The sequence below is a fragment of the Gnatocerus cornutus genome, chromosome 1 (assembly GCF_029298725.1).
Source record: "Gnatocerus cornutus isolate USDA-ARS CGAHR chromosome 1, icGnaCorn1.1, whole genome shotgun sequence".
In the NCBI taxonomy this organism is placed as follows: domain Eukaryota; kingdom Metazoa; phylum Arthropoda; class Insecta; order Coleoptera; family Tenebrionidae; genus Gnatocerus; species Gnatocerus cornutus.
In genome coordinates, this window is record NC_142233.1 from 31,544,548 (window position 1) to 31,567,916 (window position 23,369).

The 23,369-nt window shown below is 39.6% G+C and overlaps 9 protein-coding genes across 13 annotated transcripts; 5 read left to right on the top strand and 4 right to left on the bottom strand.

Moving 5' to 3' along the window:
• The first annotated feature begins 21 nt into the window (after window positions 1-21).
• mRpS18A (mitochondrial ribosomal protein S18A) lies at window positions 22-789 on the top strand. The gene is made up of 3 exons (XM_088050098.1): window positions 22-246; window positions 294-554; window positions 605-789. The coding sequence occupies exons 1-3, from the start codon at window positions 144-146 to the stop codon at window positions 712-714; spliced, it is 474 nt and encodes a 157-aa protein (XP_087906224.1). The 5' UTR covers window positions 22-143; the 3' UTR covers window positions 715-789.
• On the bottom strand, window positions 660-4,184 carry LOC148181667 (uncharacterized). Its single transcript, XM_088050217.1, has 2 exons — window positions 3,989-4,184; window positions 660-3,942 (listed from the first exon to the last, which is right to left on the bottom strand). The coding sequence occupies exon 2, from the start codon at window positions 3,925-3,927 to the stop codon at window positions 787-789; it is 3,141 nt and encodes a 1,046-aa protein (XP_087906343.1). The 5' UTR covers window positions 3,928-3,942; window positions 3,989-4,184; the 3' UTR covers window positions 660-786.
• A 27-nt stretch (window positions 4,185-4,211) lies between these two features.
• Sf3b2 (splicing factor 3b subunit 2) lies at window positions 4,212-6,919 on the top strand. 4 transcript variants are annotated; one of them, XM_088050082.1, is made up of 10 exons: window positions 4,212-4,362; window positions 4,424-4,505; window positions 4,552-4,760; window positions 4,806-4,966; window positions 5,017-5,218; window positions 5,266-5,675; window positions 5,727-6,081; window positions 6,128-6,372; window positions 6,417-6,711; window positions 6,759-6,919. In XM_088050082.1, the coding sequence occupies exons 2-10, from the start codon at window positions 4,445-4,447 to the stop codon at window positions 6,822-6,824; spliced, it is 2,004 nt and encodes a 667-aa protein (XP_087906208.1). In that variant the 5' UTR covers window positions 4,212-4,362; window positions 4,424-4,444; the 3' UTR covers window positions 6,825-6,919. The 4 variants fall into 4 exon arrangements, with proteins under 4 accessions (XP_087906208.1, XP_087906210.1, XP_087906207.1 ...); XM_088050084.1 differs by having other exon boundaries at window positions 4,424-4,487; XM_088050081.1 differs by having other exon boundaries at window positions 4,212-4,316.
• On the bottom strand, window positions 6,908-8,699 carry LOC148181669 (eukaryotic initiation factor 4A-III). The gene is made up of 4 exons (XM_088050090.1): window positions 8,231-8,699; window positions 7,831-8,166; window positions 7,558-7,780; window positions 6,908-7,505 (listed from the first exon to the last, which is right to left on the bottom strand). Exons 1-4 carry the CDS (start codon window positions 8,379-8,381, stop codon window positions 6,998-7,000), a joined length of 1,218 nt encoding a protein of 405 aa, XP_087906216.1. The 5' UTR covers window positions 8,382-8,699; the 3' UTR covers window positions 6,908-6,997.
• Window positions 8,700-8,789: 90 nt separating this feature from the next.
• On the bottom strand, window positions 8,790-10,060 carry Pbgs (Porphobilinogen synthase). Its single transcript, XM_088050091.1, has 2 exons — window positions 9,946-10,060; window positions 8,790-9,897 (listed from the first exon to the last, which is right to left on the bottom strand). The coding sequence occupies exon 2, from the start codon at window positions 9,874-9,876 to the stop codon at window positions 8,863-8,865; it is 1,014 nt and encodes a 337-aa protein (XP_087906217.1). The 5' UTR covers window positions 9,877-9,897; window positions 9,946-10,060; the 3' UTR covers window positions 8,790-8,862.
• A 105-nt stretch (window positions 10,061-10,165) lies between these two features.
• LOC148181671 (ribosomal RNA processing protein 36 homolog) lies at window positions 10,166-11,344 on the top strand. Its single transcript, XM_088050097.1, has 4 exons — window positions 10,166-10,512; window positions 10,559-10,948; window positions 10,999-11,116; window positions 11,164-11,344. The coding sequence occupies exons 1-4, from the start codon at window positions 10,444-10,446 to the stop codon at window positions 11,301-11,303; spliced, it is 717 nt and encodes a 238-aa protein (XP_087906223.1). The 5' UTR covers window positions 10,166-10,443; the 3' UTR covers window positions 11,304-11,344.
• A 289-nt stretch (window positions 11,345-11,633) lies between these two features.
• Window positions 11,634-17,836, top strand: H (transcriptional corepressor hairless). Of its 2 annotated transcripts, none has more exons than XM_088044202.1 (5): window positions 11,634-12,311; window positions 12,371-12,517; window positions 15,070-15,713; window positions 16,332-16,563; window positions 16,618-17,836. In XM_088044202.1, the coding sequence occupies exons 1-5, from the start codon at window positions 12,140-12,142 to the stop codon at window positions 16,650-16,652; spliced, it is 1,230 nt and encodes a 409-aa protein (XP_087900328.1). In that variant the 5' UTR covers window positions 11,634-12,139; the 3' UTR covers window positions 16,653-17,836. The 2 variants fall into 2 exon arrangements, with proteins under 2 accessions (XP_087900328.1, XP_087900320.1); XM_088044194.1 differs by having other exon boundaries at window positions 11,637-12,311; window positions 16,329-16,563.
• A 616-nt stretch (window positions 17,837-18,452) lies between these two features.
• Window positions 18,453-22,294, top strand: LOC148181673 (uncharacterized). The gene is made up of 12 exons (XM_088047613.1): window positions 18,453-18,562; window positions 18,612-18,761; window positions 18,807-18,871; window positions 18,920-19,080; window positions 19,128-19,292; window positions 19,373-20,868; window positions 20,959-21,162; window positions 21,214-21,298; window positions 21,344-21,417; window positions 21,510-21,863; window positions 21,943-22,026; window positions 22,082-22,294. The coding sequence occupies exons 1-12, from the start codon at window positions 18,453-18,455 to the stop codon at window positions 22,260-22,262; spliced, it is 3,129 nt and encodes a 1,042-aa protein (XP_087903739.1). The 3' UTR covers window positions 22,263-22,294.
• Window positions 22,188-23,131, bottom strand: LOC148181674 (ribosomal RNA small subunit methyltransferase NEP1). Its single transcript, XM_088047599.1, has one exon. It carries the CDS (start codon window positions 23,023-23,025, stop codon window positions 22,309-22,311), a length of 717 nt encoding a protein of 238 aa, XP_087903725.1. The 5' UTR covers window positions 23,026-23,131; the 3' UTR covers window positions 22,188-22,308.
• Window positions 23,132-23,369: the final 238 nt, after the last annotated feature.

Here is a 23,369-nt window from a genome sequence, read left to right on the forward strand (position 1 = left end):
ATTTCTACTAGACTAGTTGAAATTAAGTCTAGTGGAAACTGGGAAAGATTTCTTGTCAGAAGTTTTTAAGGTTAGGTTTTCGAATTTTACAAAACATTAATAAAACCGTATTATTAAAAGTGTTCGTTAAATTTTTCACCAAAATGTCTTTAATTCGAGCCGTGACTTCGCTAACACGCTGTCAGACCTCAAACTTGGCCAACACCCGCTCGTTATTCGTCTCTTCCCAATTGAGGTTAAAACAAAGTAAGCCCAATTCTTGTAGATTCTTAGTTTAACGAATTTTCCAACAGTTGAAGAAGTGCAGTCTGGGAACACTTTGACCATCAGTGGTAACATTGTCGCGTCTGACAGGGTCCCCTACCTTGTACCCCACGACAATTGCACCGTTTGCCCCATTTGCTCCTCTGGTGTGGATATAAAACACACTGATGTGTTAATTTTGAGTCAGTTTGTGCGCTCCAATGGCTGCATGTTACCCAGGAGAGTCACAGGGTTGTGTAAAAAGCAGCAAAAACGCATGTCTTCTTTGGTAACAATGGCCCAAAAATCTGGTAAGTAAAAGTGCTCTAGTTAATAGTTTTTAAAAATGTTACTATTTTAGGACTGATGCCAAATTTGAACCCTGAAAACAGTAAAAAGGACCCGAAAAGCCGGTATCAATGGAAAAAATTTAATAAGTATTTTGACGAATCTACAATCAAGTTAAGGTAAAATTATTAGTACATTTTTTCTTAGATATCAATAAAATAATACAAAAACGTTATATAATAAAATAGTACAAACTTATTTTCCCTTGCGCATATTCATCAACAGCTCAAATCTCCTGTTTGATCTGACCCCTTTGATGGCGCAGCGCCGTACTTCCTTGGCATCAACATCAGTCGTCTTACTCTTAGTAGTAAGAGACTTGATCTCCTTCATGTGGGGCGCATTGGGATTCTTTCCTTTGAAAGTAAAAGCATTGTTCTTGGCAAAAGGCTTCAGATTCCGCGGGGATTCTCTTTGTCTCTTCAATACAGGTATGCGTCGGTTCTGATTTTCCTTATTATCGAACTGGAACAAGAACGGACGCAGTGGCGGGATAAATGACGGTGCCACGTTCAATTTCAGCCTTGGGGGCTGCACCACGTATGCCTTCGGCGTTGGGGGCTGCACCACATTTGCTTTCGGCGTCGGGGGCAGCACCGTCCGCGGCTTCGGCGTCGAGGGAAGTGGAATGAACGTCGGTGACTTCACCCTTTCGGAAATTCCCGGAGCGAATCTCAGTTGTTTTCTTGATTCTTTTCCAGTGCTCGGTTTTGGAGTTTTTTGAGTTGACTTCTGCCCGGTTTGTGGTTTCAACCCTGCGAGCAACATTTTAGCCCGCAGTTCCTTCCGGTCTCTGTACTCCGACAGATTTTCGATCTTGTCCAAAGCCTTTTGGTGGATCGCGGCGAAATTCGGCATTTTTACTTTAGAAACGAACTTCTTGGACTTCTTGGCTTCCGCGCTATCAGTTATGAGGATACATTCTGGAGTCTTGTCGTGTTTCAACCAAGCGGGGCTGCTACTGTTCACGACAGGCGAGAAATTGTTACTTTTGTTCCACCGTCGCCGAGTTGTTATTTTGGAGAATGTTGGTGCTTCAGGAGTTTGGTATTCATTGCTCGAAACAGAGCTCATTCTTTTATAGTCCCTCTCAGAAAGCGATTTTAAAGAGGAAACATCGATGACGCTGTCTTCGAGTTCATAAGTTCTTCGTTTTGTTGTACCACTCGTTGATGGAAAAAGGTTTTCTTGCGAAGATTTGAAATTCAGATGACTTCTTGAGGTGGAGACGTCTTCAATGCTTCTTTCTGAAGGTGATATAGGGCTAGGGAGCGTTGTAATTGTCAAGAAATCGCTCGATTTGTTCTTGATGGCAACGTTTGGGGTGTTTTCTTGATTTATAGAAGAAAGCGAATCTTCAGTTGCCAATTCTGATGACTGAATTTCTATGGTTTCGACGGTTAAGAGGTCAACCACGGATCGATCTGCACTGAAAGATGTATCCTCTTCAACAAGACTTACTTCTGTTTTTGAGGGTCTTGGAGTTGTATTGACAGAAAAATCATCAAAACTTTGTGAATTCTGAACAGTGGAAGACTCTCTTTTCTCTTCAACTGTGAGCTTATTTCTCGTACTTCTTTTCTTAGAACTACGAATCTTGGAGTTGTTAAATGAAGACATCACACCCTCTAGGATACCTTCTGGTGATGTATTTTGTGCGTTGATGGTTAAAACTTCACCCACAGATCGATCTTGTAAGTAAAAAAATGATAGCTCCTGTTCATTTCCAATATTGGAAGTTTTCATGTCAAAAATGTGACCAGACTTGCGATATTCTCTTATTTCTTTCTCTCCTTTTGAAGGGGTTGCAACTGTCTTATTAGCATTTATATCTTCATTTCTTTCTTGTCTGCTTCTTTTTAATTTTTTATTAGAATTCTTAGTCTGGGAATTATCATTAAATGAAAACATCATACCATCAGTGGTATCATGCAATGGGATAATTTGTGCACTGATGGTTAAAACGTCCCCCACAGATCTGTCTTCAACAGCAAAGGATGCATTTTCCTCATTACCAGTATTAAAAGATTCCACATCAAATTTAATCGCAGACTTAGAATATTTTGAACGTTTCTCTTCTTTTGAAGGAGTTGGAACTGTCTTGCTAACAAAGGACTGCCTGTCTTGTCTGCTTTTATTAGAATTCTTAATCTTAGAGCTGTTGTTAAATGAAAATATGAGACCATCATCGGTTTCTTCTTCTACTGGTGCATTTTGTCCATTGATTAGATCATCATCCATAGATCTGTCTTGAGAGTCTTCAGCAGAAGAGAATGTTTTTCGCTCATTACCGATATTAGAAGATTCCATATCAAATTTTGTTCTAGACTTTGAATGTTTTGCAAGACTTGGCTGTCTGACAACTTCTTCCTCTTCTTTAGGCGTTGGAACTGTCTTGTCAACAGAAGACTCATTTTTATCCTCCCTTTCTTCTTGTCGTCTTTTTTTCAATCTTTTACCAGAATTCTTAGTCTTAGAGATGTTGTTAAATGAAAATATGAGACCATCATCGGTTTCTTCCGCTGGTGTATTTTGTCCATCATTCATAGATCTGTCTTGAGAATCTTCAGCAGAAGAGGATGTTTTTCGCTCATTACCGATATTAGAAGATTCCATATCAAATTTTGTTCTAGACTCTGAATGTTTTGCAAGACTTGGCTGTCTGATAACTTCTTCCTCTTCTTTAGGAGTTGGAACTGTCTTGTCAACAGAAGACTCATTTTTATCCTCCCTTTCTTCTTGTCTTCTTTTTTCCAGTCTTTTACCAGAATTCTTAATCTTAGAACTGTTGTTAAATGAGAAAGGTGGTGTATTTTGAGCATCTTCCACAGACTGTACGGCTTCAACAGCAAAGGAAGTCTTCTGCTCAAGTTTTGTTCCAGACTTAAGACAGTCCTCTGACAGAACTAGATCATTTATATTTTTATTCTTTCCTTTTGCCTTCTTAACAGAAGACTCAATATTCTCTCTGTCTTCATCAGTGCACGGCTGTTCCACTTGATCTTTCTTTTTTAGAAATCTTTTGGCTTTGACAATTTTTCTTCTTCCAGTAGTTTCATTTATTGCACTTTCTTCCACTGTGGGCAGTTCTGGCTCATTTGACTTCACAGATTTTCTCGGATTCCCTTTTTTCGTTCGTAATGGAGTAGAAGTAACATTCTCTTCGCATGTAAGATCTAAGAAAACCATCTCTTGAGTTCTTCTGATTTTTCTGGCACTCCCCACTTTCTTATTGCTCTGAGTTGGGACATCACTTTGACATGATACAGAAGAGAAGAAACTGGGGCTGTCGTGCACGCTGCTCCTTCTCGTCCTTCGGGTTGGTCTGAGGGACATTTTCGGGCTGAAATTCTAACAACGGTGTAAAAATAAGTAACAAGAAGTGCGTTGTGGTTACCTTCTAAACTGATGCGGTTAATATAAGACAACACACACTGAGCGTACACTGGTGTTCATAATAAAGAAAAAGAGAGTTCTTTTTACGAAAAACGCATTATATCGTCTCCAAATAAAATTAGAAGAAATTCCGTTACAACTCTCTCAATCAAATTTGTTTTTTGTGACGCTCGCTCTGATTGGTTCTTAGATTGGTTGATGATTCCGTTCACTGACTTAGAAAACAAAAAACCCTAGATCAATAGACATTTGTAATTTTGACAGCCGAAAGCGTCTTATGCCCGTAAAAATAAAAACTAGCACACTCCTTTACTCATATATTATACTAGGTAAGGTGCTAAAACCCTCAAATTTACTTTTTTTTGCTTAGATTAGGTAAGACTTATTAACCCAAAACCGCCGTAAAACACAATAACGTTTCACTACGTGTTTTTAGGTTAGAATTGTTTCACCGAAAATGAACCCAGAGCAAATCCCTATACACGAGGGGGCCCCCGAAGGTATGTTTGGTCCCGCAGGTAAGTCGTTCCTGTCTTTAATGTATTTATGAGTGGGCACTTGCAGGGCATGAAAAACAACTCCCTTCTCTTTTATCACTGAAAGTGGACCCTCCTGATCAAATTGCAGAGACGCCAACTGAAGTCATTTTGCCCCAAGTTTTGGAAGAAGTTTTGGCTCTCAAAAACCAACGTGCGTTGGAGTTGGAAGATATTGAGGACCAAGAGGCGCAGGACTCTTCCAAGGACGTTTTATGGGAGAAAGATGAGAACATTGTAAGATTTTTTTTTGTTTTTAATAAAACTAACTTTAAATTGTAGGAACCGGGCGCTGAGAATGAGGACGAGAACCAAAATAAAGACAACAGCAAAATTAGTAAAAACAAGAAGAAGAAGAAGAGAAAGAAGAACAAAAAGAATCGGGCCAATGAAGCGAAGAATGGTAAAATTGAACCGCTCGACGACACTGATGTGGAAGTAGAGTATGTGTTTTTAGGTGAAAAAATTATTTTTTTACTCACTTTTCTTATAGGTATGTCCAGGAAAACATAAGCTTACTCGAGCTGGCGCCACAGTACCGACAATATTATAGCATATTTGAATATTTCAAAATTACCGATCAGAAACAGGATATTCCGCCCCCAGTTTTGGCCACCCCCACATCATTGGCCAGCAAATCAGTCATGAATAACTTGGGTGACCATTTCCAGGAGGAGATGGAGGATGCAGAGGATGTAAGGTTGGCAGTACTGTATTATTTGACCTTCCTATTCTTTTGCAGAAAAAAATTGACGACAAATCGAAACTGTCCAAAAGAAAGCTTAAAAAACTTACTCGGTTGAGTGTCGCAGAACTAAAACAACTCGTGAGTCGTCCAGATGTTGTCGAAATGCACGACGTCACAGCTAGAGATCCTAAATTGCTAGTCCAACTGAAAGCCCACAGGAACACTGTCCAGGTGCCCCGCCACTGGTGTTTCAAACGAAAATATCTACAAGGAAAACGCGGTATTGAGAAGCCTCCTTTCAACCTCCCGGACTTTATCAAAAGAACCGGAATAATGGAAATGCGAGCGTCGTTACAAGACAAAGACGAATCTAAAACTCTAAAGGCGAAGATGAGGGAAAAGGCCCGACCGAAATTGGGGAAAATCGATATCGATTACCAGAAATTACACGACGCCTTCTTCAAGTAAGACTCATCTCATTTTCACAATTTAGTTTCTTTATTTTTGTACTTTAGATGGCAAACGAAGCCAAAAATGACGATCCACGGCGACCTCTACTACGAAGGCAAAGAATTTGAAACCCGCCTGAAAGAGAAGAAGCCCGGTGACTTATCAGAAGAGCTCCGCACAGCTTTGGGAATGCCGGTTGGTCCAAACGCTAATAAAGTCCCGCCTCCATGGCTAATCGCAATGCAGCGTTATGGACCACCTCCAAGCTACCCCAATCTGAAGATTCCCGGTTTGAACGCACCAATCCCAGATGGTTGTGCGTTCGGATACCACGCCGGTGGGTGGGGCAAACCTCCCGTTGACGAAAACGGAAAACCACTTTATGGTGACGTTTTCGGGACCAATGTCACCAACATTGATGTAAGTAAGTGTTGCCAACGTTCACAATAACCATGAAATTGTGCAGGACATCGGGGAAGATCCTTCTGTTGATCGCACACTATGGGGCGAACTTGAATCAGAATCCGAAGAAGAAAGCGAAGAGGAGGAGGAAGAAGATGAGGGCAATCAAAACGCAGTGGATGAATCTGGCTTGGTTACGCCTCATGAAGGTTTGGTCACGCCCAGTGGGTTGACTAGCGTTCCCACAGGAATGGAGACGCCGGAAGCGATAGAGTTGAGGAAGAAGAAAATCGAAAGCGAGATGGAACAGTAAGAAAAATATACAAAGTGGTGAAAATAACCGTTTTTTGTAGGACGGAAGCCCCGACTTTATATCATATCATCCCAGAAAAGAGAAACGACAGGATTGGTAGCACAATGATGGGAAGTAGTCATGTTTATGACATGTCGGCAGTGGGGGCGGCGCCGGTGGCAACTCGTAAAAGTGATAGAGAAGGAATGGTGGAGCTGGCGTTGGATCCTTCAGAACTTGATATGGACAGCGATGCTATGGCCGTCAGATATGAGCAACAAATGAGGGAAAATCAGTCACAGTTGCAGAAAGAGGATCTTAGCGATATGTTGGCCGAGCACGTGGCGAAACAAAAGGTGAGCTCGTAAAAAGTGAGTTTTGATTGCAAGTTGTTTTTTTGCAGAATAAGCGGAAGCGGCAACAGCAAGACACCAAACAAACTAAGAAATACAAGGAATTCAAGTTTTAACGTAAGTTTGTTCTGTCATTTTATATCATTCTTCTTTGTGAATAGGTGTAACGTAAGTTGGAAAAGTTAAGGTGTAATAAAAATTTATTTCTGAATTGAGTAGATACTCGACCTACAAAAGAACTTTATTTCTCTTACATTACAGGAATACCTTTATCATAAATACATAAAATTTAAATCAAATCAGCCACATTCATAGGCATTTCGTCGATTTGCGTGGAATAGTACTGTTCAATATCCCTCAAAATCCTTATATCATCAGATTTCACAAAATTGATAGCCACACCCTTACGCCCAAACCGACCAGATCGACCAATACGATGAATATACAATTCACGATTATTGGGCAAGTCGTAGTTTATAACAAGACTAACTTGTTGCACATCTATACCTCTAGCCCAAACATCTGTGGTAATCAAAACTCGAGTTTGTCCGGATCTGAACTCCTTCATGATGTTGTCACGTTCCTTCTGCGGCATGTCTCCGTGCATGGAGCTCACGGTGAAGTTGTTTTCGCGCATTTTTTCAGTCAACCAGTCCACCTTGCGTTTGGTATTGCAGAAAATAACGGCTTGGGTGATGGTCAAAGTATCGTACAAGTCGCAGAGGGTGTCAAATTTCCATTCTTCGCGTTCCACGGCGACGAAGAACTGTTTAATGCCTTCTAGGGTCAGTTCATCACTGTAAGAAAGAGTTATAATGAAATGTGTGGGAAGTTATATGAATTTCGTACCGTTTAACCAAAATACGGATGGGGTCCGTCATAAATTTGGACGTGATTTCCAGAATCTCGTGAGGCAAAGTCGCAGAAATCAGCACCACTTGAGTGGATGGTGGTAAAAATCGATAAACGTCATAGATTTGCTCTTTAAATCCTTTATTCAACATCTCATCAGCTTCATCCAGTACCAACATTTTTACAGAGCGGGTACGCAAAGCGCGCCGGCGAATCATGTCTGCAAACTTGATGTAAATAAAAGTCCTAATAATGTTATTCAGATGTTACCATAGACACGTCCAGGGGTACCACTCACTACATGCTGACCATAATCCAACTTTCTGATATCTTCCCCTAGGTTAGTCCCACCAATACAAGCGTGACACTGCACGTTTATGAAATCCCCCAAAGCCAGAATAACCTTCTGGATCTGTACAGCCAACTCTCTAGTTGGAGAAAGACACAGAACTTGGGTTTCCCGCATTTGCAAGTCAAGAGACTGTAAAATCGCAATGGAAAAAGTGGCGGTTTTTCCTGTACCAGATTGGGCCTGGGCGATGACATCTCGTCCTTTGATAATGGGCTTAATTGCTCTCTGTTGAATAGCTGAAGGTTTTTCAAAGCCTGGAGGGAAAAGTGACCTCGTAAACATAACCTCAAAAAGTGACCTACTTTTCACTGAATTTACCATATGCGAAGATCCCACGGAGAAGCTCTTCTTTAAGGTGCATATGCTTGAATTGTTCGATGACTTCGACATCTCCACTGGTTTCAAACTCCACGTTGGAGAGGTCCTCGAAGGCCGCGTTCCGACCGGAGGGTTTTGGGGGTGATTCCATCGCGTGAGGATCAATGATTGTGGTTAAAAGTTGACTGGTTTAATTGCGAGTCGGTTTGAATCCAATTAGACACTTAACGAAGCGAAATTTAGTGGAGCACAACGATGCCGACGCGTATTTTACGGCCACTCACTTTTAAACACATTTCTCGCAAAAAACACAACACCAAACTCCCTTAAGAGTCTTTTCAACCTTCTATCCGAATTCGAGTCAATTATTACTGCAAATAACGTAAAAATGCAATAAATCGTATTATTTTGAAGACGTTTTCGCCACACTTTTCACTAAAATGGCGTTTGCTACAGTGGCGGCCCCAAAGTCACCAAAAATAATTGTTAAAATCACTAACCAAAAAAAAAGTAATGTATTGTTGGTTACATAAACTGCAGGATCATTTCGGTTTTAAAATACCCTTACTCTATTTATTCAACAACCAATAAACTATAAATTGTCAACGAATTTGTCAATGTCTTCACTAGACTTAAATTTTACTCTTCAGCTCCAGCCACTCCAAAATCACCGGCGTAAAATACGTGATAATCACATCAGCACCCGCTCTTCTCAAAGATACCAAAATTTCACTCAGAGCCGTTTTAAAGTCCAGAGCCCCCGCCTTCGCGGCATGATAGATCATAGAGTACTCTCCTGAGACTTGATACACGAAGATGGGATGCTCTGGATACTTCTGTTTGATCTCCCTCAAAATGTCCATATAGGTCAAAACAGGCTTGACCATGAGCATATCGGCGCCTTCGGCCACATCGCGTGCGGCCGCTCTCAGCGCCAACCCCCGACTTCCTGGAGGTAGTTGGTAACATTTCCTGTCCCCAAACGCCGGTTTGGACTTCGCTGCATCTCTAAACGGTCCATAGAACCCAGACGCGAACTTTGCAGTGTAAGACAATACTGCAGTTTTATGGATCAAGTTATGTTCGCTTAGACATTGTTTGATTTTCGCGATGCGGCCATCCATCATGTCTGAGGGGGCTACGATGTGTGCTCCAGCTCTTGCGTACGCGACTGCGATTTCAGCGATGCGTTGAATGCTGGCGGGGTTGTTAATGGTACCGTCGGAAAAAAGAATTCCGCAGTGTCCATGGGAGGTGTAGGGGCAGAGACAGACGTCGCAAGCGATTGTGAGAGATGGGAACCAAGATAAGAGCTTTGGAAGAGCGCGGATCACGGGATTTTTATCACTGTCAGCGTGGGATCCGTGGTCGTCCTTCGGGAGCTTGTCCACGACGCCGAAAAGTAAAACGGACGTCAGGCCTTTAGATACCAGGGGCTGTAAATGGTCTTTGAGTTTGTCGACGCCGTAGCGGGCGACGCCTGGCATACTCGCAATGGGTTCATAAGCATCGTCGTTTTCTACAATAAAAAGAGGATACATCAAGTTTTTAGAAGAGAGGCCAGTGTCTGAACAATGCCAGTCTCTTAGAGTTGAGTTGAAGATAGAACTGTGGAGAATGTGCCGATTTTCTGGGATTTTCTCCATGTTGTGAATAACTTCAACAATCTTGAAAAAATACCACGATGAACATAAATTCAGTCTTTCTATGCTCACCTTAACAGTCGAAAATGACAAAAATAAGTGCAATGTCAGAAGCGATAACTTCGATTTTGACTAATTGACACGTGCGTCGGGGTTCGGTACGCAGAATAGAAAAACATGCATCACATGACCGATATTCTTAATTCTGATTGGTCAATTCAAGAACATTTTTAGAAAGTGTCGTGATCCCTGAAGCCTGTCAAGTTGCTCCAGTGGCGGCGCCTGAAGGTTAATTTTATTAAAGTGTTACGTAAAAAACAATGGGTGATTATGATTCGTTGCATTAAAATCGTAGAATTAAATTCACTGTCGCGTCATTTAAACCACAAAAAGTATGAAGCAATCGAAGGTTAAGAGGTTTTTGAACGTGACATTACTCGAATTTTTTTTTCGCCGACACTGCTTTGCTCAAATTATTGACACTTTGTGACATGCTGGATAACCTCACTTTGTTATACTAGTTTTTTTTCGGTTTGTGGGTTTGTTTTTAATTTTTGTGACAGTAGTGAAATGAGTGAGATTGAAGACGATTCCTGTTCTGAAAATGAAGAAGTGGAAGAAATGAATGATGATGACAGGGTACTTTTAACATTCCGAACAATGAATGCCTAAACTGCTTTTTTAGGAAAAGATTAAAGGGAGACTGACTCAAATGAGCTTTGAAGACTTACTGAAATTGAAAGAAGAAATGGGGACGAAACTTTACACGAAAACAGTTTTTGGGGACAAATCTAGCAAACCCAAATCTTTCAAAAGAGCTAATAAAAACAGACCTAGAGAAATGAGCTCTAAAAGAATAGTTAGAGAACCACGTTCTTCAAGCGCTAAAAAACAAGTCGCTAGAGACCCAAGGTTTGAACCAATATGTGGAACTTTTGATAAACAGGAATTTGAGAAGAATTATAAATTTGTTAATGACATTAGAAAAAATGAGAAGAAGAAGTTGGAGAAGGAATTGAATAAAGCATCAGACCCTGAAGAAAAGAAAAAGATGAAATTTGTTTTGCAGAGACTGGTAAAGGCTTCCGTGTATTAATAATTGTTTTTACAATATTTTGTTCATAGAACAACCAAATTCACGAGGAAGAAGCAAAAGATCGCCTGAAACAACAAGTACAGGAAGAGAAAGCAGTTGTAAGAACACAAAGAAAAGAAGGGAATAAAATACATTATAAAAAGAAATGTAAGTATTAAAGTGTTTAAGATCGGCAATAATGGTGCTGTTTTTAGCCGTGAAAAAATTGGAATCTCTAATTGACAAATATGAGCAACTGAAGAAAACCAACAAACTTCAGAAACACATTGAGAGGAAATCCAAAAAGGTTTCAGTTAAAGAACGAAAACACTTGGAAAAAGAAAAGCTTCTGTAATCAGTTTAATTTGAATAAAGTCGTTTTATTAAAATTTTGAATTTGGTGTTTTTTTGTAACTGGCGGAGAGATTGTGTCCTATCAATAGTTGAAATAAAGTAAATCCGCCGTGGAAAAATTTCAAAATAAAAAAAATTTGCTTGATTTGAACTTTTTTGCATTACCTGCATCCCCAGTTTATGTTTGTGTTTTTTTAAATATGGGGTCGTTGTGTTGGCGGTGATGTAGTCCTGTGGTTAGTCCCCCCGCTAGCGTGCATCTGTCAAAAACCGTTTCTGCGTTATCGATCGACGTCGGGTGTCGCGCGCGCGGAATTCAAATTTTAATTACCATAAATTGTTATTAATTAAACATTCCCGAATATGTTGCTTTCGGGGGTGGATTTATGCATAAAGGAGTCGAATTTACGTCCGTTGCGAGGTTTAGAAGCGGTGTTTGCACTGTAAAATCTCTCGAAATTCCAGCTGTAAATCGTCGCGGTGCATGTGAATGAACTTTTTACGAAACCGACCGAGCCATCGACTACATCATCAGAAATTTTGACCACGGGACTGAAAGAGCGAGTGGTGAACGTTCGTCGATGTTGTTTATCGTTGGATGAGAGTAAACATTCGTGTTTAACGGAAATAATGTGCGAAATATGAAGAAAACATATTTAGTACGATGTGATCTGGAGCGTTTACCAAGAGCGGGCGTAGTGGAGGTGAAATTACCGCAACGATTCTCGGTAGTGTCAGCAGGTGGAATGGAATGAAACATCACATTCGAAGAATTCGGCGATTTAAAGATGAAAACTTGCGACTTGCGGCCCCGAAACTTCATACAAACGCTATGAGATGCATATATCAGAATCACGCCAGTCTTCGCACACCATCTTGACAAAATGTTCAAAAATGACAGAGGAAAAGCACAAAAGACATGGCATGAATGGCACTGCTGATGGGGCTATCAAGGAGGAACCTCTCAAGAACAACTACGTGCAAGGAGGGCGACTTAAGTTTTTCAAAGGTGGGTGATTGCTATTTTGACGTTTTTCTAGCTGGGATTTGACATGGGGGCTGTTTTAGATGGGAAATTCATCTTGGAGTTGGAGAGGGCGCGTGAAGGAGAAAGAATGTCGTGGGTTTCGGTGCCCAGAAAGACTTTCTGGCCACCGCAGGGCACGGCCGCGTCTACACCCACATACAGACAGGAAAGCAGTGCTTCTTTAAGTGGTGAGTTTCACAACATTCACAAACGTTTTAGACGAAAAAAAGACTCGAAATCGCGACCCTTTCAAGTGACAGATGGCCCAAGACAACACAGAGTTTCGTAAAAATCACAATAAAAACAAGAAAATATCAGTCAAGCACCAAATCTCAAGCAAAATTTCCCAAAATCGCAAAGACCATAACTTGTTTCAGTATCTGCACCAAGTAGGCCATGATTTTTTTCCTAGTGCAACATAACCTAAAAGTTGGTTTCATTATTGTGTTTTCAGTGCCAATTTATGGTAAAAAGTGAAATTAATCTGTTGTATTTGAACCATAGCTCATGTATCAATTGTTTAATAAGTGTAGAAAATCTCCCAAAACCTATGTGTTAAATGCAAAGCCACCTTGATTATTCCTGATTTTTTTTACCTGAACTGTCATTTTCGTTTTTTCCACATTATACTCAAAATTAACTTGCTAAACGTTAAACGTAATTAAAATTTACGTTTTTGTAATTATCCAGATTACAATTAACAATAGGCAAAGTGATTCATTTGTGATTGCAACACTTCATTTTTTACAATAAAATTAGAAAATTACTTTTTTAATTAGACAACGCACGTTTCATTCATCGTTCCACACAATGTAACAACTATACAAAGAAAATGTTACATCAACTAATGTGTTTTTTCTTGGTGCTTTATCTTAGGTACTTTGTTATAGAACTTGTTTGTTTTTATAGAAAAAAAGTAATTTATTCTGTCCGTTTTTCGGTCATTCTGAAACGGAAATATCTGAATAATTTTTAAAGTTGCTTTTGCATAAGAATAAAAATATTTATTGTTCAAATTTTGCGCCTTCTTTTGAAGTTGAATCGACTGCGAATTGGCATCAGTGGCGATTTTAGTGACTTTTATTAATTACCAGAAAGATGCAAAGCGCGAAAATTCAATATTGGGTGCATTTTTTGCTAAAAAAATTTTAACTAGTGTTTTTATTTTGATATCGAGACAATGTTGGTACCTCGTTTTACGAGAAATTACAGAAAAGGAAGATTCGAAACCTTCCAGACATGTGAACGCACATAAAAAAGAAATCAAGATTTCCACATAATGGAATCCTAAAAATTAACAGGAATACCAACTGTCATAAATATCACCAGATACCAAAGAAATTCGACTTTTATCTGTGCTCGGACCTCTTAATCCACTCTTAGGGGTCGATTTCAAGTGTGACTTGCGTTACTGCAAATCCCATTTGCAACATAGCAACGCCAATCACATTGCTCATACCTTGGCAACGGTTGCAAATTTGCGTTAACGCAGTGACTTGAAATCGACCCGTTACTCTGATCGAGGTTCATGAAAATGCGGAACACTAAAAAACAGCCCATTGGTACCAACTTTGTTATAAAACTTGTTTGTTTTTATAGTAAAAAAGTAATTTATTCTGTCTGTTCTTTCGGTCATTCTGTAACGGAAATATTGAATAATTTTTATAGTTGCTTTTGCATAAGGATAAAAGTATGTTGTATTGGCTTTGATGAAATAAATTATGTCGTAACTAACGCCACCGCATCAGTTTTAACGTATGAAAACTAAACATTTGAGAGGTTTTACAGTTTTTGTGATAAAAATCGACATACGTTTTAGGATTAGGATTTCAAATCCTCCTTTGACGTCATTTTTAATTAGGGGTAAAAGTGGCCATGATTGCCATCAAGCGAAAAAACGTTTAGCTTGCTTAAAGAGAAAGAAGCTTGTTTTTTTTTCGTATACAGTAGAACCTCACTAATGCGCCTCCCACTAGACCGACTGAACAGGTAATTCGACTCTTCCGCGGGGTCGAAAGGGAAACAAGAGTCCCTAGATCGAGCCCAAAATTTCTCGGAAATTTGAATAAAGGAAACCTCTTTCATTTAAAAGGTGTTTATTTTATTTTTTTACCCTTTTTGATAAATTTTGTTCAGAATATATATGGCAATACGAGGAGATAATATTTATTAAATGTTAATGTATAACTTTTAGTATATAATTTACTTTTAACTATCGAGAGATCAAATAAAAACTCATCCTCAGTTGGCTTTGAAATTTCAAGTCATGTCTTTGAAGAAACAGTCTTTTGTTTTTGTCAAGTAATTTGACGTTGTCAAACTGGAAGTTTTGTGAAGATTTTAATGAACGATTTTGACAACACTGTCATGTTTGATTCATGTTGCAAAACGGTCTCATATGAAAAACTCATAACAACACGAACTTTTGCTTTCCATTTTTTGTATTTCAAGACAGTTTTCATCTTATAACCTGAAAATTGGCAGCCGCCAAAGTGGCAATTAAGGACACGCTGTCGAATTCCAAAGGTAACTGAGGGCGAATTTTTATTTGATCTCTCGATATAAAAACACGTTTACTGTATTCTCCCGTTAATCCGACCTTTTGGCGGTTTCGTTCTACCCCTTGGTCCCGTAGGGGTCTGATTAGTGAGGTTCTACTGTAATAACAACAATGTATGTTTGGATGGCATTCTGTAGTTTTTTTTATTGTACGAAAACGTATAAATTTCGTTCCTTTCAGTGTCGGACGACAACAGTTCCATCCAGTCTTCTCCATGGCAGCGCGACCACTCCTGGAAGCAGCCGTCTCCCCGTCGTAACCAGTCCAAGGAACTGACGTTTTTCTTCTGGCGCCCGAAAATGAAGCGCGTTTGCGGTAAAATCCGCAAATCCCGCCGTCCGTACTCCGCCATCCCGGAAAAAGAATTGCGAATTGTGTACAGTGATAGGACATCGAAAGACGTTAACAGTAACAAGAATCGCAGTGTTCGTGCTTCCTTGCTCGTCATCGTTCAGAATCTGTTGGACAAAACGCGCTGCGCCGACATGGTCGTCTCGCCAAGAAAAAGGTTCTTGCGCGAGATGGAAAAAGACAAAGTGCAAGTAGAGGACGGATGTCAGAAACGGAGCAGGAATAAGACGACGGCAACGGCAAAAGTTAGCAGTGGCGGCTCGAATGGGACGTCGGAGGACGTGAAACCACCACGCAATTGCAGCTATAGTATCACATCACTGCTGGCAGAAGATCGCAATGTGAAGCGGTCGCCGAGTAACTCCCCTAGTCACTTTAACGCCTCGATGACGCCGACACAGTACTGTTCGCCTTCTTCGGAGGATAGGTGGTATTCGGAGAGTGTGGACAGACTGAGATCCATTGAACTCACGGTAAGTTGAAAGAAAGTTGGATTGTTTTCGAGGGTTACGGTTCAAACGCGCTCGATGTGGTCTGATTCGCGATCATTCCGCTGTGATGAGATTGATGTTAACTCTACTGTGATGGATTAAACACTTCCCTGTTTCTTTTTTTTTTTTCGTAATTACGACGCGGCTCGTTCCGTGTTGGGCGATTTTATCAAGCTTCTGAAATAATAGAGCCATTATAAGCGAACAATGACGGCAAGACGCCATCTTGCCGGGTTTCCTGTTCGCTGGACAAGACGCAGGAGGCGATGAAAAAAACACCTTGAAAGTGTGAGCTAGAGAAACCGACCGGCACGTCGTAGATTACCTAACTGTCATAAAATTACCGGAGAAAGCGTCTGCGGTTTTAAAATTTCAAACCGTGTTGGCAGTTCTGTCTTTTTGACAGTTTCTTTACCAACGCGGAAAAATACAATGCCATTGATTCCGTCGCCTACTGAAACCATTTTCCGATAGCTTAAACCTAGTAGTGGGATGTTTAGGAACCAATTGTTCGTCTAATTATGTAGGCGTCCGAAAATTTGCATATAATAGCCGTTTCCCACGGATTTCCACATTCTTAACTTGAATTTTTTGCAGCAGGCCGACAAACGAGGTTATCCTTCGTATCCGCATCCGTCTTATTTACCACATTATATGTACCCATATACTCTTCCACCGTATTACAGTCCAAATGTGTACGGAAGGGGCTATATAATGCCTCCAGTCTACCACACTCCAGCCATGCCGTTGGAAATGCGGCACGATACTCCTTCATGTTCCTGGGCTGCGGATCCACCCAGGGATTTAGAACACAGAGACGATAATATAACAGGTAAGAAGCTTCCAGCTGCGGTAAATCGGCTTTTCAACACGATTTCTTTTACAGATATGCCGTTGAATCTGTCTAAACACGCCGGTTGAACCGGGCATGTGCCTTCCATTTGTTACAACAATATCAATATTTTTATATTTGAATCATTTTAGCCCGAGATCTGTACAAAACGGCAAATTTTCAATTGATGTTGTTATTTTGTTGTGTGATACGATTGTGGGTATTTTGTTGTTTTGGAAAAATACGAAAAATTGTATAAAAAGTGTGGTTTTCATGTGTATAGAAATATAGCTTTAAAGCATTAAACTATTGTGCAATGACAGCTGAACCAGCGAAAAGTGGAATGATGGGAGGTGTCTACATTGTCTAAATTTGCTTTCGTTTTATTTGAAATTATATTTTAATGTGTTAGTTTTACATTTTCTTTATTCCTCATGTGTACATAAGCAGTCATATTGTTATTTTGTAAATATCGTGGTTTTTTCATGGGTGTCTACATACAGTGTCCAGGAAGTCCACTGCCGAGGCGGTGTAGTTCCGGACCACCTGTATTAATTTTGTCACATATTTATTATATTCCGGAAATTCTTCCATGATCGAAGACACTCACGAAGTTGCAGAAATGCTGCGCCGGTCTAATTCTTTCTTCTAGTAACTTGAAAAAGTTCCTTATTCCTACTTACCTTACCCAAGAATGAAAATGTAGTAGTTTCTAAGACATAAGCTGTGTAAATACTATGTGTGACATTTTACCATTAAGATAACAAATTTGTATAAATCTCTATATTTTCGTACGATTGATTCTTTTGAAAAAGATTATGCGTGTAATCTTGAAAAGACAATAGATAAGTCTTTTGTAAAATATTTTTTCTAATTAGGAAGTCGACTAAGAAGCAAGATATTTATAGATTTATTTCATATTTAATATAACTATTGTGTAGAGTATTCAATATGGTGCCATTTTTCTATTAACACAATAAAAACAAACGTTTAAGAGTCTCTCGCTGCAATATTATTATTAATTGTTTCTCAACGAAAAAAGGAGTTCCATCTTTTAATGCCAAAGTGTCTACTCTTAAAATTTTGTTATTCTTCGGCTTTCAAAGCTAACGACTAACGTTATTGGCACTTGACTTATTGTGATATTGGTAAATATTAACAATTGTGTTATTACAAGAGTCCAACCCTTGAACTGAATATTTATATCTGTATTTCTATGATTGATTAAACTCTACAATGTATATTGTACATTGAAATACACACATCAAACAGTTGGCAGCATTTTTTTTTCACATTTATTGACAATAACGTTCAAATTTCGCACTTAATTTGAAGTTCAATCGACTGAATTTTTTTTTAGTGATTTTAGTGACCTTTATTTAATTACCAAAAAAAATGAAAGCGCGAAATTTGAATATTGGGAAAAATCTTCAATAACCACTGGGTCTAGATTTTGAGCTTTTGTTTTATGTTGCTGCCCCTTTTTGCAAGAAATTATAGAAAAGGAAACTTGGAATTTACATTAAAAATGAAATGAGACTTCCACGTGATGGTAACCCAAAAATTAACAGGCATACCAACCGTCATAAATATCACTAGATAACACAGAAATTCGACATTTCTCCGTGTTCCAAACTATTAATTTTCTCTTACTATGGATCTAGTTTCATAAAAGTACGTATAACACTGAAAAACAGCTCAAAAAAACAATTTTCACGTGACCGCATTGGTACCAACTGTGCGCATGCGTCCCCTAAAAACTTCAGCAGTTGTTTTTTGAAATGTTCCGTAGTTTTTCTAAGTTGTATCAAAACCCATTAAATTTAAGTGTCTGTGTTTGTTAAGTGGCCAAAAACCTTTTTTTAGTATTAAAATAACGTTTTGTGATAATGGAAAACATCGTGGAAAGCATCTACAGATCGTGCGATCAGAATAACACCAACCAGGTCTCGGTTTCTTCTTTGATCAACTTTGTCAAACCCTACATGCCCAATAACCTGTAAAAACTTGTTTGCTGCCCTTTCGTACCTTTATTGTGCTATTTCCAGGGATGAACTTGTTGATTTACAAGCAAAACTTGACCCCAATGATTCTAACCCTCACGTGGATTATGAGTTTTTTCAGATCGTTATGAGCGACTGGATCGCTAGTATACAAGGGGGCGACATTAACAACAGTCTCGCGGAGGTCCCTATTAAGTATAACCCCTAAGTTTTACACTTTTATATGTAACTTTATTTTAGTTTAAGTGCCACCAGTAATGTCTCAGGAGTTATAGACAACATACAATCCAATAATAACAACACAAGTAACTAACTAATATCAGTTTTTTATTGTCTTACTAACTAATTTCCAGTTGCTTTAACTTTGCAAGAACAAGTTGACACTTTAAAGCAGCAGCTAAACAAAGCTTTGAGTGAGTTGGAGCTAGCTAGGACACAACTTGCAGCGTGTGAAGACCAAAACGAGTCTTTATTGGCGGATTTGAATTCTCGGTGCAAAGTGAAGAATAAGCAAGTTCGGAATTCGGTGTTTATCTTCTTTAATGCTGAGTTTGCAGAGAGAGGCATGATAAAGCGCTATGTGAAGAAATCGCGCGTGAAAGCGAAAAACTGGAAGAGCGGAGTCTCGAGGCGACGAAGAAGTGCGAACAGTTGGAGAGGATGTTGGCAACTTGTGAAAAACAGCAGGAGAAATGGATGAATGAACTGGCTGAGATTGAAAGTGAGGTACGCAAAGAGTCTAAAATCTAATAAAAACGTTAAAACAACACCGTTTTTCGCAATTATATCATCACCTCAATTTTTAGAACATCCGACTGGTAAAAAAAATCGAATTCCTCGAAAAATCCAAGCTTGAAGACCGGAAAAGCCTCATCGAACTCAACGAAACTTTGGACACCAAAGAATCAGAAGTTTCCACTCTTATGGAAATCATTAACGACCTCAAAACCGAAATGGACGAGAAGATCTACCTCGTAAACTTTTACATGAACGAACACAAACTCCTGAAACAAAAAACTCGCGAATTGGAAAGCTCGCTAAAGAAGTCTCAGACTGTAAAACCGTTTGAAGACAACGCTTTTAACACCCCAAAACTGTTACGACAGTTAGAACAGCCTTTGAGTCCGATGAAGGATACTCCGTCGTCGAAACGTTTTGATACGAGCACACCACAGAAGAAGTTCGCGTTATCCACAAATAACAGCTTTGATTCGCTGCTGAGTGGCTTGGAGGTAGAAACAACGTTGAGGATGCCCCACAAATCGTTAAAAGAAGAATTGGCGGAGATTTCTTCCGACACCGACGAAATCGAGCGATTGAGGAGAATGATGAAGGAACAAGAAGAAATGAACGATAAAATGTGGGAGAACATGAAGAAGTTGAGTAAAGAGAACAGAACGTTGGAAGAATACCGAAAGTGTTTTCAACGCGGATGTAGCGAAGGAAAAAAACACGCGGTAAATGACACCATAAAGCAATTGACGTCGGATCTCACGACTCTCGAAAGTAATTTAACGATGCAGAAGACAGCCAATTTAAACGTGCAGAAGAAGTTAAGTTCTTTGAGTCGCACTGTATTTGTTTTAAGTACCAAGCACCCAGAAAAGGTCCTGGTGAGTGAAAGCACTGAAACTGAAGATTTGGAGAACGCGTGGACTGTCAAAGTGGAGCAACCACCGTCGAGAAGGAGCAACTACGCCAAGCAAGAGATGAAAATCGATCGCTTGGTGGAAAAACTAGAGAAACTTGAGAAAGAGCTGTCCAAAGAGCGTAACATCAACACGAAGATGTGCACAGAAACGGACACCATCAAACGAGATATGGAAGCGCTTCGCAAAGACTACCATCAGCAGACTCTAGCTCTGCAACGGGTGGAATCACAAAAAAGTGACTTGGTGAAGCAACTCGAAGAATGGAAGGTAGCGACCACAAGCATGGCATCCAAAATCGTTCGTTTGAATGAAGAAATTTTGAAGCTCACATCTGAGAAGGAGGATCTTGAGAATCGGCTTCGTGCTAGTGGCGAACAGTTGGCGGCGGAAACGTCAATAACTAGTGAACTAGCGATGGAAAAACAACTCTTGGTAAAGACGCAGTGTCAGCTGGAAGCGAAGATAAAAGAAGATGTTGTTCTTCAATTCCGGTTAAAAAAACAGTTGGTGGATGCCAATTCTTTTCATCAGTCAGTTATTAGTCAGCTGCAAGAAGAGTTGGGGCAGAGAAGAAGCGAAATTATCGGGATGATACAACAAAACAATTCCTATAGCGAGCGAATTTCCGGATACAACACGGAGGTAAAGAGGTAAGAGAGGGCTCTATTTTTTTGGTCAAACAGTGCTACCAACACATCTCCAATTTTAGATTCGCCCGCTTATTTACTGTTATTTTGTAGGGCCATAATTCACTTTTTTGACTGCTGTAAACTACATATAAATCTCGATTTGGAAGAATACGAACAAAAAGAAACGAGCGAAAGTGTGACAAGTCTAGAAAATCAGATAATAGCTTTAAAAACTAATATTGCGATAGTTGTTTCGTTGTTAGAAGAAGTTTGTGAAAAACAGTTGATAAATAAGGTCGCTGCAACACAAACAAGGTAAGTGCCGTAACTTCTATTGTTTTTTTTTTTTATTGAATGCAATTGTAGCAATGAATCGTTTAGTGAAGACGAATTGTCCTTTGATGAAGATAGTTTTGCAACGTGCTCGAATGATATTTCTTGTTTTGCTGAAGTAAGTGAGCAGATTCGATTTCCGGTTAAAAACTTTTTGTTTTAGGAGTTACCGGAAATAGCACTTCCGGAATGCGATTCCTTATTAGATCATTTACAGATAGAGAACGTTGATTGGAGGTACGTATGATAAAGCGAATCAGGCAGGCGCGAAATGTAACAATTGATTGATGAAAAAATAACACTTCCGGTTTCTAAACCACAATTTTTAGACACTTATCCCGGGAAGAAATGGACGAAAAGTTTACAAACATCGCCTTGCCCCTCATTGTCGATATTGGAACCCAAAAAACGAGGAACGCTCTAGAAAAAGAAAAATTCCACCAACTCACAATAAAATTTTTCTCGCATTTAAATTACTCCATGCACTTGTTGGATTCCAAGACCGCCGACTTGAGAAAAGTCAGTAAAATTGTAGCGACTCATTTGAGCATGTTGAGGGACACCAGTGAAGACATCTTTCAATTAGCAATGAGGTACGGCGTCCACGAGTACGAAAAACGCACGGCGAATTGCTGGAAATCAGTAATCAACTACATAGCATGTTTGAAAGAAGAAAGACTCAAGTAAGTGAACAGGAACTTGATAACTCAAGTAGGTTTTTATTGAGACACCGTGTATATGTTAATTGTGATTTGTTGGTAGGAGTCCTGGGAGATGTTTGGAGGTGAAAATTTTGCCAACGGTGTCTCTAATAGAGGAGGTGCTTTCACCGCCAAGTTGTGCTTGGTAAAAATGTTTTTTTTTCTGAGGAGGGTAGATAAATTAATACACGTTTTTTTAGGTTATGTTTCCGTAATTTTAAGTTTTGTTTTTGTTTCTTGTTTTTAACATTTGTCGTTCTCTTAGTTTATGTCGAGGAGTTGTGTTCCAAAAACAGAAAGTGGATATGCCCCTTGCAATGGATAATCAGTTTATTTGTTGAAGAAACGTATGTTTATGGAGGAAATACTAAAAACATATGATTTGTTTGTATAGTTATAATTATAAACTTTCCTATTAACATAGTTTTCAGTGAACCCCCCATGATTCCTCGAACGCGGAACACAATTTCGTGCAAGTAAGTGCCGCTGACAACGGATAATTGCTGATGGAAATTGTGTCTTCTGTGTAGTCCACATTCACGCTCCCTCTAGCCATAGCCCCCACGACCACCACAAAGGGCTCTTCTCCTTTTGGCACCAGTTCCTCACACTTCATCACTTTTTTCCCACCAAACGACATCGCCACTTTTCTGACCCCAACAGGCAAATGATCAGTGACGGGGTTCTTAATCACCTTGAGTAATTTAGGACCACCTTCGGCCCGTATCGCGTATTTATGCAACAACTGCACCATCAACCCCGCGAAACGTTTAAAAGTCCTGGGAATCCGAGTTTGGGGGTTCAATTCCACAAGCACATTATTGTCTGTGTGTATATACACTTGTAACAACCCCGCACGATTCAGGGGGCTATCAAATAACATCAAAAGACACTGATGAGTAATATCGGGTCTGTACAAAGACTGCGAACGTCCCGAATTCTTCAAGATGTTGGCGTGATCGTCACAGTTTAGTAACTCGAATTTGTTGCCTACTTTGACGGTTTCGAGTTGGGCCCCCTCGAGGACGATAATAAGACGCTTTTCTTGGTTTTTGAGATGGGCGGTCACGAAGTGCTTGGGGGCTGGATCGAACTCGGTGTCATCATTCGCGTTTTGTTTGGAAAGTTTGCGTTTTTTTCCCATGCTTGTGTTTTGTGAGGTTATGTCAAAAATGACAGCACGTGGAGGTGACTGGGGTGAAGGTAGCCGCAGGTTCAGTTCGTGTTACACTAGCGCAGGTTCAAAAAGTTGAATTTTGAAGTGTTGGTACAAAATTATTGCAATTAACGACTTTTTATCGCTTAGGAAAACAATTATTGACCAAATGTTTGAATTTTGTGGGTTGCCAACGAAGTAGTTTCATGATTAAAAGATAATGACGACTTGAGAACGTATTGAAAATGATGACATTTTTTGATTTTGATCGATATTGGTGAAATTGGTTGTAAAAAATAATGAAGGGTTTTTGTTGTGGTGTGCAACTGGCT